The 20840-nt window shown below is 41.3% G+C and overlaps 1 protein-coding gene across 4 annotated transcripts in view; it reads left to right on the top strand.

Moving 5' to 3' along the window:
• The first annotated feature begins 850 nt into the window (after nt 1-850).
• Nucleotides 851-20840, top strand: part of mlc1 (modulator of VRAC current 1) — a 29615-nt gene continuing 9625 nt past the window's right edge. The window contains exons 1-8 of one of the 4 annotated variants that reach the window (XM_080207381.1): nt 851-868; nt 3993-4180; nt 4632-4721; nt 6182-6235; nt 6331-6432; nt 15895-15996; nt 16641-16712; nt 18862-18978. In XM_080207381.1, coding sequence (XP_080063507.1) covers nt 4001-4180; nt 4632-4721; nt 6182-6235; nt 6331-6432; nt 15895-15996; nt 16641-16712; nt 18862-18978 — 717 coding nt within the window. In that variant the 5' untranslated portion in view covers nt 851-868; nt 3993-4000. Of the gene's footprint in view, nt 869-2569; nt 2974-3561; nt 3907-3992; nt 4181-4631; nt 4722-6181; nt 6236-6330; nt 6433-15894; nt 15997-16640; nt 16713-18861; nt 18979-20840 lie in introns of those variants that run through there. The other 3 variants (XM_080207380.1, XM_080207378.1, XM_080207377.1) reach the window with 3 other exon arrangements.

Genomic DNA, 20840 nt, shown 5'->3' with positions numbered 1-20840 from the left:
TTTCTCATTTATGATTTCCACAGCACAGTCCTATAACATACGTAGTCTTCACACTATTATTTAACGAGGGTGTGCATTATCACCTCTGTAAAAATAGTAGGAAGAGGAATTTCAGATGAATGTACTAAATGGTCATAGTGATATGCAGTGTAATTCCAGGACTGTGGAACTGAAACTTTAAATGGTATCAGTCAAATAGATACGTAACATTTTTATCCTTGTTCTACATGGAGAACACAGTAAGCAGATTAAATGAAATGACAAAATAAACATACTTAAATTAGATTATGTCTGGCTTGCCGAGTGTTTCCTGCATTTTGTTTCATATTATTTATATTTTAGTTATAGCGATTCAAATGTTTTTTAATGAGTGCTGTTAGTGCTGCATCACAAGATTGAGTAGAATGATGGGACTGGGAGTTCCATGTTGTGTAGCTTCCATGTTGTAAATTAAACCTAGAACAACTGTTTCTGATTAATTATTTTGCAGTGAGAGTAGCATGGTTTTACACAAAATTCTGCATTGTTGGAAAATGAAAGTCTCCCACAGCTATTCACAGGAACTAACAAGACATCTGTTTATTTTAAATTTGAACTATGGATACTGTTTATCCCCATGGTGATTTCATGGATGAGTTAGCAATCATGAGTTAGCCCCTGAATCTTTAGCCAACAACCCATACGCAGAGATATGAATATATGAGAGAGAGGAAGCTCAATGCTGAGTTTTTTTTAGATGCTGCTCTTAAGATAACATTAATAGTTGTATTACTTGAGGATTTATCAGAAGTCTGCCAGCAAAACCGATTGAAGGTTTTTAGTCTTCGAAAAACACCTAGAAGGAATGCTGAGCTGACTGTTGAAAGAGGTAAGTGTACAGGCAAAATAGATTCATATACACAGATGTGTAGTAATGTTGCTTTGATGCATGCGTGGTTACTTATAATTTTAAAAAAACTAAATCTTTTGGGGATATAGTCAACCCTATTTGGCAGCTAACATGGTGACGGCACATTGAGACTTGTATTGTTCCTGAACTCATCCAAGATTAATCCATCTCGTTCTTCCAAGTTATGATGTGATTCTGTCAATTAAAATGTATCCATTTTAAATTTACCTATTAGTATATACTCATTCATTAACATTTATCTCTGTAATCTATATTGGGTCCCCATTTGCTAAATGCATCAAAAATATCAGGCAGTGTTTAAATTTTAAGTACTGAAATTGGATGAACATTCATCATTTATGAAAGAAAGACATGTGTTGTTCACCCTGGCTGTACAGGTGTGAGTTACAATGTCAAAGGAGCAAATATTTTCATGATCGTTGACTCCATTGAGGGTGAACCTGACCATATTATCTTCCTAGGTCTGCCCTAATAGACCCACTGAACCTGTTCCTGTCCCATGGAACTTATTTCTTCCTATGTCAACTTTATTTTTTTATTCCCTTGTCTAGTCTTTCCCATCTACATCCACGACTCTTCCAACACCCTCCACCAAATTAAAAGTTCCCTGGCCCTAACTCCTTACATCATAGATGTCCAATCTCTCTCCATCCCCATCCCATTCAAATGGACGCCCAACCAATCCCATCCTCTGCCTGGTTGAAATTCTTGGTTCTTACATTTAACAACTGCTCCTTTAAATTCACCCACTTCCTCCAAATAAAGGTGTTGCAGTGGGAATCCCTATGGGCCCTAGCTGTGATTGCTTTTCTTGGGATAAGATTCTTTGTTCTAATGCTACTCAGGTCCTCTCACTCACTTCTTTATCTGGTACATTGGTTACTGTGGTACTGTTTCATGCTGTCACCAAACTGGAAAATTTCATCAACTTTGCTTCCAATTTCCATCCCTCCCCCACCTTCATGTAATCCATCTCCAACTTTTCTCTGCCCTTCCTTTACTTTTCTGTCTCCACTTCAATTTAAAATCGTTATCTTGATTACACTTCATAGAATCCCTACAGTGTAGAAAGAGGCTATTCAACCCATTGAGTCTGCACTGACTTTCCAGCAGAGCATCTTACTCAGGCCCCCAACCTATCCCTGAGACCCTGATTACCCCACTAATCCCACTAACCTACATGAAGGGGCATGGCCAATGCACCTAACCTGCACACCTCTGAGGTTTGGAAGATTTGGGCCAGCATTTCTGTATTTTGTATCCTTCTCTCCTGAGAAACATAAGAAGAATCCCATCCAACTAGCTAACTTATTGGCTTCAAGTTTGCCAACCAGTTTTTTTTTAATCTTCCCTTTATCTATTATTATCTCATCCAATATCCTGACAACCTCAAAATTGCTATGGTAAAATCCTCCTCCTTGTTAAACACTGATGGGGAAAAATACTCATTCCACACCTTAGGAACCATTTAGTTGGTTCCAATTAGGAACCTAATTGGTTCCAATTAGGAACCATTTTGGTTCCTAATTGGTCCACTGCTTCGCTCACAGCCCTTTTACTATTAAAATGCCGAAAGAAAACTTTTGGACCCCTTTTTATGTTCGTTGCCAGCCTATTGTCATACTGTCAATTTGTCTTCCTTTATTCCCTTTCTCATTTCTCTGTGTGTTTCATATTCAATCCTATTCGCCTTGCATTACCATGCTGACGTCTCTCACACACCTTACTTTTACTGCTTCCTATCTATTCTCTAACTCCTTAGTCATCCAGAGACCTGCGGCTTTCTTTTCCCTCTTGTGGAAATCTGTTTTAATTATACCCTAACCATCCTGTCTTTAAAGGAAATGTAAATGGCCCCATTAGATTTTTGCCAGTAGTTAACTCCAATTTACCCAGGGCAGAACCTTCCTTAATTCACTGAAATTGGAGTGTGAATTTTCCGATCTCGTTCGCCAACGAGCAAGGAAAATTTGGCGCTCAGCCAAAACTCCATTCACTGCAGCAGGACTGGAGAATCACAGCTACAGGCAAGGTCGGAGAATTCTAGCCTATGCCTTCTCCATGTAAGTATTTTTTATTCTAGATTACTCCTCCTTCTAAGTAACTAACCTGAAGTTAATATTACTATGATTATTGTTGCTGAGGTGCTCTCCCATTGTGACAACCCACTTGAACTACTTTATTCCTCAAAAGTAGATCTAATAGTAGTTTCAAAATGTATTATAAGTTGTTTCAATTATTTCTGTAATTTGGGCCCAGTTTTCAAGAAATGCTTCAAAAAGAAGCAATTATTGATACTTCTATTATTTAAAACTATACTCTCAAAGCGCTAACTGTTACAGTAGAAGTAGTAGTAGTAGTTTAAAAAGAGAAAATAAGGAGTGTTGGGGGGGGGAAGAAGAAATGGAATATACTTTTCTATCAGAACAGCATTGAAGAGAACATTTCCTAAATGGTGAAAAATGCCCAAGTAAACCGTGCTTTTGTCTTTCTCTTTATGCGCATTAATCACCATAGTGTTCAACAAAGATGTGCCTTGCATCAGTGACCATTTTGTAGCCAAAGCACACAGAACAAAACAACTGCTATCATGTCTCTCAGGCAATATAGTCATATTTAATCTGTGGAGGCATATAACATAGCTACATCAACACCCTTCCTAATATGGTTTCCTTCTGTGTGAAACTTGTGTATTCCCAAGGTTTTGAAAATGTTGGGTAGAATGTGTTTCGTGGAGGTCTTGTCTCTAACCTTTCCTGCTCATTGAAATTCAGGATGCACTCCACTCCTCTGGCCTTAATTCACTGTTTCTTAGCTGCGGCTTTGTTCGGGACTTGAATGGATTATACCCAAAGCTAAAGTTGATGAGCAAACTTTTCAAAGGAAGCTCACTGCACTGTAAAATCTTCTGGAGCTTTTTTTTTGCATGAGTACAGTGCCTCACTGCACAATACCAAGTCTGCCGTCGCTTGCATTTTTGCTCACCATAACTAGTAGTGAGTTTTCCTCTGAAGCAAGTGTTTATTTTTTCGAGATAAACTGTCACATACCTATTGCTAATACCTTTCCTGTTTTACTGAAGAAAGGAAAATGACCAAGGAAGATAATTACAAAGAAGAATTTAGCTACGATAAGATGTCCACACTGGAGCGGGGGAAACAGCATAATGGAAATTACACCGTGGACTTTAAATCCAGTGAACTTCAGCTAGATAGAAAATTTCATACTTGTTTCCATCACAGGGGATGGATCTACAGTCTGATGATTGGGGTAAATGTACCTTTTTTTTGTAAATGTAAACAGACCTCGAAAGGTTTGCCAACCACGAAGTAATGCCTGTCTGTGTGTTTGGCATTTTATGTATACTTTGCCAAAAAAAGTTGGGAAGTGTAATTGCGGTTTATAAGAAATGTTTGAAGGCTACGTTGCTTGGAGTTAAATGAAAGAAACAGCACATTAGGCACTAAAATTTGCCGTAAAGCAACTAACTATTCTTAATTGGGGAAATGAGTCTTAATGCAATCATAAGATTCTGTTCAGCACAATCTTTAGTAATGTGAATTTTGACAAATGGTTTTTGCTTTACTTGGGATTTGAGGGCAATGAGTTACAACATGTAGCCTTTCATATATATTTCGTTGTTCGCATCTACAATCAATGTGTTTCAGAATTATATCAGTGCTGTAATAAGGAGCTATATTTTTTTAAAATTGTGTTACAGAGTTGCCTCCTGATAGTTGTTGGCTTTTCAGTTTATCTGGGAAATGTATTTCCGGATGAAATGGACTACTTGCGTTGTGCAGCAGGTTCAGTAAGGACAATTTCAATGTGATTGTTTTTAGCTTTGTTACTTTAATCCCGTGAAGTCGATAATACAACTTGTACAGATGTTACGATTTTTTAAAAACTTTACAAGCAAAATTATTAGATAGTATTTTGTGTCAATTAGCATTTTAACTACATGACCTATATAACCATTTCATTCATTTGTGTTCTTTGAAGTTATTTATTTGTTGAAATTAAAATGCATCCGGTATTTAGCATTACTATACCAAATTACTTGTTGGGCATTGATCTTATGTTATTTTATGATATTTTTATGCTTAGCAAAATGTTGAATGCTAATTCTGGGAAATTAAAATTTTTTTCAATTTTTCTTATCCAATGTTATTGAAAAATCTTCTCTGGGTATATATGGGTGAAATTCAGATTAAGTTTACTATTTTCTGTGGCACAGCATGCCTTCTCTCCACCTCCAAAAAAAATCCGTCGTGACTTTTTTACTTTTCCTGCTCCTGCCAACCTTAAGGCACCTCTGCCAATTTCTCCTACTTTTAAGATTGCGGGTGGAATTCCCCTGCACCCCCGTTAGTGGCAGCCGGGAGGGAGAGTTTTCGGAGGAGGCCCAGAAATCGGTTTGTTGCCAGCTTGAATTTACAGTTGGGTTGATCGCTGGTGTCATTGAATTGGGAATCTTACTGGAGGCCGGTGTGAAACTCATTTGCATCCTTGTAATGGAATGCCAGTGAAGGCCTGATCACCCATGCCAAGTTCTTTGTGGCACCAGGAGGAAAACACGGCAATATGAACCGCGTTTGGAGCAACGTGGCATGCAGATGCTGGGACTCACCTGAACAATGCTTGGGGTTGGAGGCACAGCAACCCTAGAACCCAGAACACCACAACTGTGGATGTGGGAAGCATCTACAGGTGGATATTCCAGATTCAGTGTCCTGAAGGGGGCCCATTTTCCAGCTGCAGAATGTTCTTGGAGTTCCATCTTCTCCTAGTGCCAGGTATCTGGGTTCAGTTCTGGCCTCGGGTCACTGTTTGTGTAGAGTTTGCACATTCTCCCTGTGTCTGCATGGGTTTCCCCTGGGTGCTTCAGTTTCCTCACTCAGTCCAAAGATGTACAGGTTGGATGGATTAGCCATGATAAATTGTCCAAAGATATGTAGGTTGGGGGAGAATTAGTGGGGTACATACGTGGGGTTACAGGGATAGGGCTTGGGTAAGATGCTCTGTCTAAGAGTTGGTGTAGATCTGATGGGCCAATGACCTCTTTCTGCACAGTAGGGATTCTATGATTCCAATACAAATAAATGATTGGATTATTTTCCAAATACAGCATTGCAACAAAATATTGACAAAATAATTATTCTGTTTGAGTTTGTTTTTGTACAGGCATTTTTTGCAAATGTATTGCTGATGGTTGAAATGTTAACTTATTTTATCTTAAAATTAGTTTTTAAATTTTTTTTTTCCTCCCAGTGTATCCCTGCAGCGGTTGTGAGTTTTGCTGTAGCTAAAAGAAGAGTTAATGCAGTAGGTACAACATTATGAATTACGTTTCATCACTTATATTTTTGTATCGCTTAATGAGTACAATTGTAGAATCTAAAAAAGATTATTTTCTTTAGATGCCACACTTCCAGCTTCTGTTTATCTCAACGTTTGCTATCACAACAACTTGCATGATCTGGTATGGGTGCAAGCTCGTTCTCAATCCAGCTGCATTAAACGTAAGCTTATCTTTTACTTCATGTTACAGCATGTATCGTCGTTCATGTAATTTTTTATTTTTAAAAACTGGGAAAATCATTGGCATGCAGCCACGATTGGACAATAGTGTCAAATCAGAAGTTAAAGGATGTTAACTAATTAAGGTTCATAACATTCATTTTATGATTTGATGTTTTATCCTGTGTGTTTGACTATCTGTAATATTTAGCATCATAGAATCCCTACAGTACAGAAAGAGGCCATTCGGCCCATCAAACCTGCACCAGCAACAATCCCACCCAGATCCTATTCCCATAACCCCATGTATTTACCATACTATCCCCCTGACGGTAAGGGGCTAAATTGCTAAATTGCATGGCGAATCAGCCTAACCCGCACAGCTTTGGACTGTGGGAGGAAAGCAGAGCACCCAGAGGAAACCCATGTAGACACAGGGAGAACATGCAAAAACCACACACAGTTACTAGAGGTTGGAATTGATCCCTGATCCCTGGCACTGAGAGACATCAGTACTAACCACCGTGCTGTCCAAATATGCTCTTTGAATGTATCACATAGAAAAATTCATTCTGCATTTGTCCATGCTTTGTATTTATAGGGATTGTCAGTGACTGCTATTTCCTTGATGATGTCCACAAGAGAAAATTGTTGCGAAAGTCTTACTGTTAAAAGTCAGCAGCTGGAATATTCTATATTGAGTATGTGTATACTTTAATATCTAGCAAAGAAATCAATGGTAAACAATTTAATAATATGAGGCAAGGAGCAAAATAATTAATCCCCTGAATGAGATTCGCCAGCCATGTAAGATGGCCTGCGGGAATCCCAATGCCCCGCTGAATGGGACATCAGCAAAATCGGGATTTCCGCCAGGTGTGAAGCCAATTTGGATTCACCTGACCTGCCCTTCTAGACCTAATTGGCTAAAAGTTATGCAAACCCGTTATTTGTAATACAATTAGACAGCCCATTCAGTCACGTCCCGCCATGCAACCTTCTCCCCAGTGGGTGGTGCACTGAGTGGGCTTTGGTGCTGATAGTGACCAATATAGACCAGGCATACTGGACCCTGAGGGGGTCAAGGAGCTGGGCACAGTGGCCCTTTGCCCCTCTGTCACTGTCAGGCTGCAGAGGGAAGGATCCCCAATGGTCACAGGGTTTGGGTTGGCTCAGGTTGAGGGCAAGGGGTTGGTCTCAGCACTGTCTCTTGCAAAGGGGTTCCCATGGCTGGATTATCCTTTCTAATGCTGTCAGACCTGATGATCAGTTCTGGCGTGGTGATTTCAAGCTGCTCTCTGTTCAACATCTTCATTCCAGCCTGTTATCTGTGAGAGCTTTGAAGCGGTCTGGTCACTTTAATCTCCATGCCTCCTAGTAAATCGCAGCAGTACTCCATTCGGCATCAGGGATTTCCCTTTCTCAAAAGCTGCAGGTATGAGCAGATGCTTTTGAAGTCCTCTGACAGAGAAGAGATGTGACTTTCACTGGCGGAGGTTTCCTTCTCCACAGCTATTCACTCAGCAACATCTTATTCACACAGTTTTTAATCCAAAGTCTCTGAGCCTTCCTAGAAAGCATAGAGTCTTTTAAATACCTTCTAACCCACTGGAAATCTTTGTTTCCATTCAATTTCAACCCAGGCCTATTAACTCTAATTTGATTGACAGATCAATGGTTTTTACTGATCATGCAGATGTTGCCCTGGTGCTTGTGTTGTGTGGGAGGAGGGTTGCTCCAGTGCTTGTGTTGAAGGGGGGTTGCAGTTGCCACAGTGTTTGTCCTGTTGCTTGTGTTGGTGGGGGCAGGATTGCCCTGGTGCTTATGTTGCAAAGGGGGTGTTGTATTTGCCCCGATGCTTATGTTGGCGGAGTGGGTTGCCTCAGTGCTTGTGTTGGCGGGGTGGGTGGATTTACACTGGTGCTTGTGTGGGGAAGAGTGGGGGGGGTGGGGGTTGCCCGGTGCTTGTGTTGGGGGGAGGGGGGTGTTGCCCCGGTGCTTGTGTTGGGGGAAGGGGGGGTTGCCCTGGTGCTTGTTTTGGGGGGGGAGGGTTTTTTTTCCCCCAGTTCTTGTGTTGGGGGAAGGGGTGTTGCCCTGTGCTAGTGTTGGGGGAGGGGGTTTGCTCTGGCACTTGTGGGGGGAAGGTGGTTGCCCAGGGGGTTGAGGAGGGGTTCCCTGTGTCTGAGAGGTTCAGGGGAGTTTTGTTTAAATGCAGATCGGGGTGCCCTTTCAAAACAGTGCTCTGATCTCTGTGGAGCCTGTGTCGCTGTTACAAACACTGTACTACACAATAAAAGATCTAATTATTCTTTTTGTGTTGTTGGAAATTCCAGTTCCCCAACTGAACCACCTAAACTTTAAATGCTGTCACTAGAAATCAAAATGGCCGTGGTTAGCAAATGAAAATCCTGTCTGTTCAAAGTCTTTTGACTTGTGCGTTGATTGTATATTGACATCTCTGTTCAGAACAGTATTTATTATATGTTTCTTTATAAAGACAATAATCCACATTATTTCTTTGTAAAAAGTGTAATACAGACGGGATTCACCAGGCAGTAGCCCCATGGGCAGAATTCTCCTATTTTCAGGCTAAGAGGTCAAGTCGTCAGGAAAACATTGCTTCTCACTCATGTTGGCGGCGTCTGTCAAGCGGGATTTACCCGCCTGAAAGGTGCTATTGAGATCATCTCAGGGAACATGCCAGCCAGTCCTGCTGTTCAGAGAGCAGGGTGCCATTTTTAAAGAATGCCCCTGATCTGCGTTCAGAGACAAGCCCCCATGCCCCCCCAAAAATGAAATGCTGACTCACCACCGCACCACCCCACCCACCGCCAAGATCAGTGGAGCACCATTAACCCCTCACCAAAGGAAAGAGTGGTTTGCAAAGGAGAAACTTAAATCACTCATTCATTTAGAAGAAGCCACTGCCAGATAAAGCTTAGAATGTTTGCAAACGTTGCAGTTAGGATCAATGGAGGTACTTGAGATGCATTTAAGCGTGAAGGGAAATGTAAATAAACACAGCTGACTGGAGTGTGAGTAGCAAACCATCAAGTTGCCAGGGGAGGTCTCTTTCAAAACAATGCATGTTGAAATTGACAGATAGCAAACGTTTCCCATAGAATAAAGGTTTCAGCTTGCTGGGAAGCCTCAGAGACTTCAAATCAAAGCTGAGTGAATACATTGGGGTTGAGCGCACAGAGTGGACCCCCTCCCCTGGGGAAACTGACATCTTCTCTCTGTCAGAGAACTTCAAAAGGCTTTGCTTACACCTGCAGCTTCTGAAAGGAAAATCCCTGTAGCAGAATGGAGTGCTGCAATGATATTAAAGGCTGCCAGGTGACCAGGAGACATGGAACCTGAGGGGAAGGGGGACCTGCATGGGTGTTCTGAGAGAGTTTATTGGGGGGGGGGGTTGGGTTACATCACCCTCATGCCTGCGTGATGTGGGGTGTTGGTGGTGGGAGGGGGGAGGAGAAGGATGCCCCTCCATTGAGGGGTTGGTTGATGTCCCATTCTGTGGGGCATCAGGATTCCTGTGGGTCACCTGCTGAGGCTGGAGTATCCTGCCCTGTATTTCAGATCAAATTTAAACCAAACATATCCCAACTGAAAAGAAAATTTGAAAAGTGAGTGAATTAGCAGGCAGCTGAAACACGCATGACAGGGGCACCCTCAGTAAAGTGTACACATGTCAAAACTTCTTGCATTGCCTTCAAAGCTGCTCTAAAAACACTGTGCAATTGAAAGCATCTATGTAGTTTATCTCCAGTTAGTATAAATAGGGCTGTTTCAATCAAGGTTCACTGCTCAAACTGCATACATATATTGTTCGAGTTTCTTCAGTTCACACACAGCTCCTTGTGCTCAAAGGATCTATTTTCAGTTTGTAGGACTATTACTGACCGAGGTAATTTGTTCTCCCTCTATCTTCATGTGCATGCACATTCTCCCACTTGAAAACACAGACGTAACAGAACCAAGCTCAGACTATACAGCAAAGTACTGACACAAAATAGACTCCACTGGCACAGGCCACAATGAAAGTCATTCATGCAAATTTGATACAAGGTTCCTAGAATTGTCTTGACAAAAAGCAAATTGTAAATGGGGAAACTTCAGGATCGAAACAATTTCTAATCACGTAGATGACCCTATTTCATAGAAAAACTACAGCACAATACAAGCCCTTCAGCCCACAGATTGCAACAGCTCGTACACAAGCAGTGGAGAAAGCTGATGTGATGTTTGGCAGGTCAGCTCACTTTCATAATCATGGGTGGCACAGTGGTTAGCGCTGCTGCCTCACAGCACCAGGGACCTGGGTTCAATTCCTGGCTTGGGTCACTGTCTGTGTCGAGTCTGCACATTCTCCCTTTGTCTGCGTGGGTTTCCTCCGGTGCTCCGATTTCCTCCCACAGTCCAAAGATGTGCTGGTTAGATGGATTGGCCGTGCTAAATTTCCCCATAGTGTCAGGGGAATTAGCTAGGATAAATGCATGGGGTTATGGAGATGGGGTCTGGGTGGGATTGCAGTTGGTGCAGACTCGATGGGCCAAATGACCTCCTTCTGCACTGTAGGATTCTATGATTCTATACACATGCAACTTAGCCTTGGTAGTAACTGTCAAAAATGGAAACAAGGAAGGACAGAAACACGATTGACTTCCTGAATGTGCTTCCCTCGAGACTTTGTGCTTAGAGGTGCTGAGGGTTCTCCGCTGTAAAGCAGGGATGAGATCTCTATTCTGGAGTCGTGTTAAAAAATACCTGTAAGAAGTCTCACAACACCAGGTTAAAGTCCAACAGGTTTATTTGGTAGCAAATGCCACTGGCTTTTGGAGTGCTGCTCCTTCGTCAGATGAATGGGGAGTTCTGATCACAAACAGAACACATAAAGACACACTCAGTTTACAGAATACTGATTAGAATGTGAGTCTTTACAGCTAATCAAGTCTTAAAGATGCAGACAATGTGAATGGAGATAGCATTAAAAATACCCGAGCAGAGATGGTCAAGTTGGTCGATGCCAGTTTTCTGACCCAAGCATTATAGGAATGTTATATGGGTGGCACAGTGTTTAGCACTGTAGCTTCACCGTGCCAAGGACCTGGATTTGATTCCCAGCGTGGGTCACTGTCTTTGTGAGTTTGCACGTTCTCCCTGTGTCTGCATCAGTTTCCTCTGGGTGCTCCGGTTTCCTCTTACAGTCCGAAGATGTATGGGTTAGATTGATTGGCCATAATGAATTGCCCCTTGATGTCAGGGTGACTAGGAGGGTAAATATGTGGGGTTATGGGGATAGGACTTGGGTGGGATTGTTGATGGGCCAAATGGCCTCCTTCTGCATTGTAGATTCTATGATTGAAATGAGGAGGAAGTGTTCTGACTCACTGGCTCCTCCAACAGTGTGAAACTCCCTCAAGACTGTACAGATGTGCCAGACTTCTGATTGACAAGCAAGAGATGTGACATTAACTTAGTTGCACTGTCTTTATATGGATTTCCATCACTGTGTTGCGCTCAGAGCACAACTGAAATAAAGTCAATCATATCCTCCATGATACCATGGGATGTATATCATTTTTTTAAAAGTTTGACATCCATTATCCCAGTCTATCCTACTCTTGAGAGATTCCAGTGCAAGTCTTTGATTAGCTAGCACGTTGACCAGTGGGAGAAAGAAATGTGGTGGGTGGCAGATTGCCTGAGGGTGCAGTTGGTCCACCACCTCCTTGTGTTGGGCCATGAGATGTCTGTAGCTGGTAGCATAGGCTATGTAGGTCTGCTGTGTTTGTGTAATTTGGGCAGTTTTTCCAGAACTGCTTTACGTATTAGTGCACTGCTTTGTGTCTTGACATTTTTATAGCTCTTATTTCCAAGGACCCTGCAGGTCAAAGTTCTGACTGTGGCCCTCTTGCCAGTCAGTGGCAGAGCATTGTGTCATGAAATAGTAATATTGGAAGATTTGACGTGAAGCAGTGACATATTACTGCGAAACATGGATAGTGAAATTAGATCTCTGCAGACGTGCCCAGGGTAGATGCAACTTAGTGTCAAGGCAGAAAAAACTATGAGCTTCTGAGCTTAAAATGTGTCTGCTAGAAGAATGGAGTGGAAGCAGTTTTCAGGCCACAACTGACCGATTCTACCACTAATCCAGGGTGTGCTGCAGCTGTTCTTGCAGCATAAGACATCAAAATACCCAGTGACCAGTTCCATGCATATCAGGCAGAAGGTATATTAAAGGTTAGAATAGAAATTTTGGTGGACAGCTCCCGGAGCAAATATGACAGTTTATCTCTCGATATTATGTAGGTATGGGCAATCAGACAATGCTGGCTGTTGTTCACCAGGCATGTCTTTTTCCATGCATTCCCAGTGAACTCTTGGCATATTGGAAATAGGAAAGCATCCAACAATAGGCTCAGTCAGGCATTCGTGGGTCTTGTTTGTGTCACCAGGTCTTTTTGGAGGCAAGTCTTTGAAATGAACCTCCTTGTGTGTTAAAACACTTCCAAAGGGAGAAATCTGTATGTCTTTCTGTAAATGTGAGGTACAGATGTGCATTTGGTAATCATCACGCATAAAGTCCATAAGACATTGTAGCAGAATTAGGCCATTATGGCCCATCGAGTTTGCTTTGCCATTTGATCATATGATATATTTGTCAACCCCATTCTCCCACCTTTTCCTCATAACCTTTGATCCCCTTACCATTCAAGAAATGTATCTGTCTCTGTCTTAAATATACTCAATGACTTAGCCTCCACAGCCTGAAATCCATATATTCACCATCTTCCAGCTAAAGAAATTCTTCTTCATCTCAGTTCTAACGGGTTGACCCTTTATTCTGAAGCTGTTCTCTCGGATCCCAGTCTCTTCTATATTCCACATCCACTCTCTACAGGCCTTTAGGTATTCTGTGAGTTTAAGTGAGGTCCCCTCTCATCCTTCTAAACTCCATTGAGTACAGACCCCGAGTCCTCAGACACTTCTCATATCTTAAGCCTTTCATTCCGGGCATCATTCTTGTGAACCCCCTCTGCCCCCTCTCCAAAGCTAGCACATCCTTCCTTAAATACAGGGCCCAAAATTGCTCACCGTATTCCAAATGGGCTGGAGCCAGGTCAGGGGAAAGGATGGTTCATGCGCCAGGCAGCACCCTAAAAAGTGGGGTCGCAGATAAGTTCTGGTAGAGAGATCAGAAGATGGAGCGACATTCAGGAGAATACTGTTGAGGATGTACATGGAGATGCTAGATTTATTGTCTAGCCTGCCAAACAGCCTCCTGTCACTGTCATGCATCGTGGTGAATTCCAGTACCAACTTGGCAAAGGACATTGTGCAAAGATTCCCTTTTCCACAGTCTCTGCTCCATCTCCATCTGATATGGTGCATCGTCTGAGATGCTGCAATTACAGCTCCCATATCTGTGGGAGCCTTTGTACGGGCAGCTCAGCAACTCCTCTATCCTCCCTCTGAACTCACAAAGACACTCACTACCTGCTAAATTCAGCAGCTCACCACAACACCTCAAAAAAAAATTTCTGTTTTCCCAGTGACCTTAAAATAACTGATGTTAGTGGAGATTAACTCACCTTCACATTGTGTGCCTGGTCCTGCAACTAATTCTATAGAAATGGACTTTTTACGAATGTTCTTTGGTTGAGTGACAAGCAAAACTTGAATTGACTGAGCGGTATAATCTTATAAATCTTGTGTCATATCGGCCAGTACAGTTGTTTGATTTCATGATTCATCCATTTGGGAAGCTTTCAACAAAGACACGGCATGCCAGAGTGAATACCCTGCCCAGCGAGGGGCATGATGCCAGATGTGGCCAGATGCACCGGGTACCCTACTCAGCACGCAGCTTCCATAGCACTTGATCCAAATTTCACATTTTAAGTGGGAACTTACACTGGCCAGCATTAGTTTTGGCTTGCAGAAATTAGTGGACTGCAGGCTCTTATTGTAGGCTGCTTGTGGGTTAATCTGAGGTTCTGGCAAGATAGTCTTAAGGACTCATTCATGGTTTTTTTTACGCAAGGTTGCTTCTCAGTTTCACTCGAGCCAAGAAACTGTTGTTCCAAATGTTATCTGATACCATGCAAGACAGGACTGGAACAATTGCTTCTCCTGTGTGGATGTTAAGTGAGCTCTACGTTATTGTAAGATATTTCTAGTGCAGAACAATTTAGGAAATCTGCCAGTTATTAATTTACTTTGGTCTGAAGACCCAAAGCAAACCAGTGATTCAGGATTTGATAACCACATAACTGACCCAGCTTTTCAGGAACTAAAATAAGGGGACAGGTTAAAGACCATTCCCTTCCGAGGTGCAGAATGGTCTATTCTTATCCTTATTGCAGCTCCCTGAACATTTCTCAGTCAGCTTCAACTTATGATCTTACAATCCCTGCAATGCAGAAGACGACCATTCGGCCCATTGGGTCTGCACTGACTGTCTGTCAGAGCATCTTACCCAGGCCCACTCCCTGCCCTATCCCTGTAACCCCAAGTATCTACCCCTCTAATCTCCCTCACCTACACATGTTGGGACACTAGGGAGCAATTTAGCAGGGCCAGTCCACTTAATCTGCACATCTTTGGACTGTGGGAGGAAATTGGAGCACTCAGATGAAACCCATGCAAACGCGGGGAGAACGTGCAAACTCCACACAGACAGTCACTCAAAGCTGGAATTGAACCCAGGTCCCTGGCGCTGTGAGGTAGCAGTGCTAACCACTGTACCACCGTACTGCCATATTGCAATGTTGCCAGATGTAATTATATTCACATTTACTGAAGGTTATTGCTGTGATCATGAAATCCAAACCAGTATCTTTGACAGATCAATTATGGCACAATGTTGACTTGTGTTACAGCATCATTCCTCCTAATGCTCATTGGTTTGTTGAAGAATGCAAAATGAAGATGAGATTTACTTTAGAATAAAAATGGAACCCACAAAAATTTCACCCATTTATTGCAGCAGGGTTATCACTTTTGGTAATGTAAAGTCGTTTGGCTGGACTAAATTTAGCTTCAGGTATAGCGTTGAAATAGGACAGAAATGTAATTTACAATCTGTGTTATTATTGTGTGTGTACATGGCATGTGGCCCAGAATCTGTCAAACTTGGTTGTATATGGAGGATGCAAATCATAGAGTCATAGAGGTTTACAGCATAGAAAAAGGCACTTCGACCCAACCTGTCCATGCTGCCCTTTTTTTAACTATTAAGCTAGTGCCAATTGCCCGTGTTTGGCCCATATTCCTCCATACCCATCTTACCCATGCAACTGTTGGCCCAAGATTTCAAATCATTTGAAAAATGAAAGCTTTAATCAGTTACATGAGGATTCGTTGCTAAGCACTTGGGCTAAAACCCAAACAAGTCAAAGTTTAACTGAGTTAATTTATTGCATATATATTTTACAATTTATTTTCTTTCACAGATAAACTTTAACCTGGTTTTACTCGTACTCCTGGAAATACTCATGGCCAGTAAAGTCATCTTATCGGCAAGATCTGACACTGACTGCTGTAAGAGAAAGAAAGTAAGTCTTCCAGTTGCCAACTTTGAGATTACTAAAGATGGAATAGTGACTTTCAATTTAAGAATTAGAGCATAGTGAATTTTTCAGATTGTCGCAGCTAACTTAAACCATGTCTGCCGTCCTTTTATTGATAATAATATGTGAAATTGAAGCCTATTTATGTGTATTAAACTCGTAATAGATTTTAAAGATATTCATTGTTATTTAGGGTGACACAGTGGTAGTGCTGCTGCCTTACAGTGCCAGGGACCCGGGTTCAATTCCCAGCTTGGATCACTGCCTGTGTGGAGTCTGCACATTCTCCCCGTGTCTGTGTGGGTTTCCTCCAGTTGCTCTGGTTTCCTCCCACAGTCCGAATGATGTGCGGGTTAGGTGCATTGGCCATGCTAAATTCTCCTCCAGTGTACCCGAACAGGCACCAGAGTGTGGCGACTAGGGGATTTTCATATTCATTGTAGTGTTAACGTAAGCCTATTTTTGACACTATTAAATAAAATACTGCATACAGTGATATGAGGGTAAAGATGCTACTTTGCACTAGAGTAACAGTAAGAATTTTCTGAGATCTCAGTGTTTTATCTTTAGATGTAATTAACTTGTGCTTTAACTTTAGGCTGGTTTACCTTTGTCAAATTAATTTATAGGTCCTGTCATATGATGAAACGGCTTTATTGTGCCACATAAAATTTCCGTCTCGAACTCTCAAGTCCTATTCAGTAAGTAACTATTGTATAAGATCTATAATGCTCCACATTGATTGCTTATATTAATTTTAAATGGAGGGAGGTGAAGTGGTGCAGTGGTAGTGCCACACTCCCTCTACGCCTGAGATTCTGAATACAAGTCCCACTGATGGCTTAATGGCTATGGAAGAGATGTGCCTAACATGGTCGAAGAAGTTGGTTGTCAACCTGTAAATCCTTCCAAAATGCCTGATGATAAGCAGTAAAGAACAGGAGGGTTTTTCTGGTCAGCTACGTAAGGCAGTGGCACACCATTGTACAAACAATCCAATGGAAGTCTGTAACTGCCAGTAACTTCTCAGAGCATGGTGCCTGAAGGAGAGTCAGTTATTTAGAAAATCTGAATTTAGGAATAATCAATGATGAGAAATCAGTCAGTGGGTTTAAAAATATGTCGCCAACATATTTTTAAAAATCTTTTGTCTCATTGGTGATATGAGTTCTTAGCAGAACTACTTGAAACATTAAGTAACAGCAAAGTGTGCTGTCATACCTGTTCTTAGAAGATGGGAAAAGAAGACAAGATAAGCAAAGATTTGAGTTTAGATCTGAAGGTTTCTAAAGGAACCATTTACTAATATACAGCTATTATTAGTTACTATCGGTCTTAACGTTCTTAAACCATTGTATTACTTAGAATCAACATCTCAGTCCAACAGGTTTATGTTGGTGTTTATATTCCACATAAGGTTTCACCTTACAATAAGGCCATAAGCAACAAGGCCAGGAGTAGGCTATTTGGTGCATCGATCCTGTTCTACCACCATTCAATAATATAATGGCTCGAGTGCCACTATCTTTCCTGAATCCCATGATCCTTGAATTCTGTCAACCAAAAATGTGTCTTACTCAGCATTGAACATATTCAATGACTCAGCCTCCATTGCTATCCGGTGGAAGAGAATTTCAAAGCCAACAACCTGCTGCGAGAAAAATAAAATCCCCCTTGCTCTGTCTTAAATGGAAGACCCTGCCCCCATCATAATTACCCACCTGCAATTAATTCCATCCATTCCCACATTTTATATACCCCTCGTGTGTTAGGATGTGGTCTACTGTGAATCACTGCAGGGAAGCAGAATTTGAAAAATCTATGTCCTTCCCATTTTTGTCATTATTGTTCCTCGATATTCACTTTTTAAAAAGTGACATTAGAACATCTTAAGAGGTAATGTGCACCTTGAGTCCAATGCCTCATATCTTCTCAAAACCGGAAACCTCTCATACCTATTGCTATCCTTTGCATACTGCTGTCTTGATCTGAGCTATTTGTAATTGGAAAGGAACTGCCCTGTTTAAGTCATGACTATAATACCTCCATAAGGAGAAGAACTTATGTTCTTATAAGAGTCTTTAACTTCTTCAATTATCCATTTACCAGATTAATATTCTTCTCATATGCTGTGGGAATGGGGCTGGTAACCTTGTAAAGAATTTACACTTCTTTCAAATTCGTCTCAGAATGAAACTCATTTGAGCTGGTTACATTTATGCTGGATGAACTCAGCACAGGCATTGTCTGTTGGAGGGACTATTTAGGTAAAAGATTAGATAATTGTTGATTTCTGATGCTAGCTGATTAATTTGCAGAAATGCTCCAAGGTGCTACACCAGTATGTGATTGACACAAAACATGATGACAAATTCAGTTGTTAACTATTAATATCTGTGCTATGCAAATGATAATATGCAGAGATTTCAGTCTTCAGCACTATTGCTTCTATTAGAGCCAGCTTGGGGGCGGCACAGTGTCACATTGGTTAGCTCTGCTGCCTCATAGTGCCAGGGACCCAGATTCGATTCTGGCTTGGGTTACTGTTTGTGCAAAGTTTGCACGTTCTCCCCATGCCTGCGTGGGTTCCCTCAGGGTGCTTCAGTTTCCTCCCACAGTCCAAAGATGTGCTGGTTAAGTGCATTGGCCATGCTAAATTCTCTCTGTGTACCCGAATAGGCAGTGACTAGGGGATTTTCACAGTAACTTCATTGCAGTGTTAATGTAAGCGTACTTGTGATACAAATAAATAAATAGAAATTGCATGGCACTCTAAATAATGCTGGAATTGCCAATGAAATCATGCATTAACTATGAAAACTATGTCACACTTTCTTTGAATGTCTGCAGGTAGTTGAAGTGATTGTGGCAATTTGTGCAGTTTTTGGTGGAATTATTGCCCTGAATATGGGTGCTTTGGTTCCTGGACCCTACCTATCTGTGACATTCTTTTGGATTTTGGCTGCAGTAAGTTCATCTAAAATTTGATAATGGTTTGCATGAATTTTGTGTTGTCATAATTAACTGAATAGTATTGTGAAATTTGGAATTGATTTTGAACAAGCAGTTTTTTATTTTAAATCCAGCTCTTAAAGCTGTAAGATTGTAACAATTGTATCAGACTTTGTTCAATCAAGCTATTTTTCTGTTGAATAAATTAACCTAGATATTTATATTTGCTTATCTTTTCATCAGCCATTACGCTATTAACTCAATTAAGAGAAAGGACATGATTCATATGTAATTGATATTATACGATAACATCTTAAAAGGGTTGACACTACTTTCAAATTGGTTAGTGTGACATTCCTTTGAAGTGGATGCAATAATACACGATCAGCTCAGTGATTTGATTTATTATTGTCACATGTATTAGTATACAGTGAAAAGTATTGTTTCTTGTGCGCTATATAGACAAAGCATAGCATTCACAGAGGAGAGTGCAGAATGTAGTGTTACAGTTGTAGCTAGGGTGCAGGGAAAGATCAGCTCAATATATGGTAGGTCCGTTCAAAAGTCTGATGGCAGCAGGGAAGAAGCTGTTCTTGCGTTGGTTGGTACGTGACCTCAGACCTTTGTATCATTTTCCCAACGGCAGAAAGTGGAAGAGAGAATGTCCGGGGTGCGTACTCTGTTCTAGGAATTGTCTGACATATGTTTTAAATTGGAGGGGATAGTTAGGTAAAATATTGGATGAATGTAAAGATCTTCATCCCTAGGTAAAATGCATTGCTTTACAGAAGTGTTGACTGAAAACTGGTGTGATCAGATTTTATATTTGTGCACAGTCTAGGGTTTCCTCTGCATTTTCATCCAGATACATTTGTAAGCTAGCCAGTTGACTACAAGGTATTGTATTGTGTTGTTCCCCACAAAGTGGGACCTGGCATAGAATGTCCAAGTCCACTTTTGTTGTAGTCATCACTTGGGCCAAAATGTGGAGGGTTCCTTTTTAGACTCTTAGACTGGTTTTTCATGTTTTCCCAAATTATTTTGGTTTCATCTTGGCCTGGCAGCTCAGGAAGATAGCTATTTCACTCCAGCAATGCTTCAAGCTCCAACAGAGACCTGCACTATTTTCATATACTCCCATTTTATGTATTGATTGGTGCAATGAAGAAGCTTCACTTGGCTTTAAAAAAATCTGTTCAGCTCCTTCACATTATATCCATTGAAAGCAACTATCATTGATTATGTTTCTTATTTCTCAAAGGAATCAAATTCCACTTGTAAAGTTTTCCTGCTTCTCATATATCTGTGATGAAGATATATTTCTTCAAATGTTCAAAGTTTATTAAAGTCTCTTCAAAGTAAAAAGAAAGCCTTTCAGAATGAGGTTTTACGTACAACATTAAAGTGGAAGATTAGTGCCATGAAGTGAATTCCATGCAGGAATGCATGGTGTCACAGTGGTTAGCACTGCTACCTCACAGCACTGGGGACCCAAGTTCATTTTCTGGCTTGGGTCACTGTCTGTGCGGAGTCTGCTTGTTCTCCCTGTGTCTGTGTGGGTTTCCTCCGTGTGTTCCAGTTTCCTCCCACAGTCCAAAAAATGTGCTGGTTAGGTGCATTGGCCATGCTTAATTCTCCCTTACGCACTGGAGTGTGGCGACGAAGGGATTTTCACAGTGACTTCACAGCAGTGTTAATATAAGCCTATTTATGACACCAACTAATAAGTAAACTTTAAAACTTTAAACCCTGTTCAACTCCCCACTTCTCTCAATCTCAAACTTCTTTGCATGAGGAGGTTCAACTTCTTTCAATAAAAATGGTCACTTTTCTTAACTGGCCAATTTTAAAATGGGATAAAGCACTTCTGAACTTCA

This window comes from Carcharhinus amblyrhynchos, chromosome 19 (assembly GCF_965287045.1).
Source record: "Carcharhinus amblyrhynchos chromosome 19, sCarAmb.v2.hapA, whole genome shotgun sequence".
NCBI lineage: Eukaryota > Metazoa > Chordata > Chondrichthyes > Carcharhiniformes > Carcharhinidae > Carcharhinus > Carcharhinus amblyrhynchos.
The sequence above is the reverse complement of the archived record's forward strand: the minus strand, read 5'-3'. Positions and strand labels throughout refer to the sequence as shown.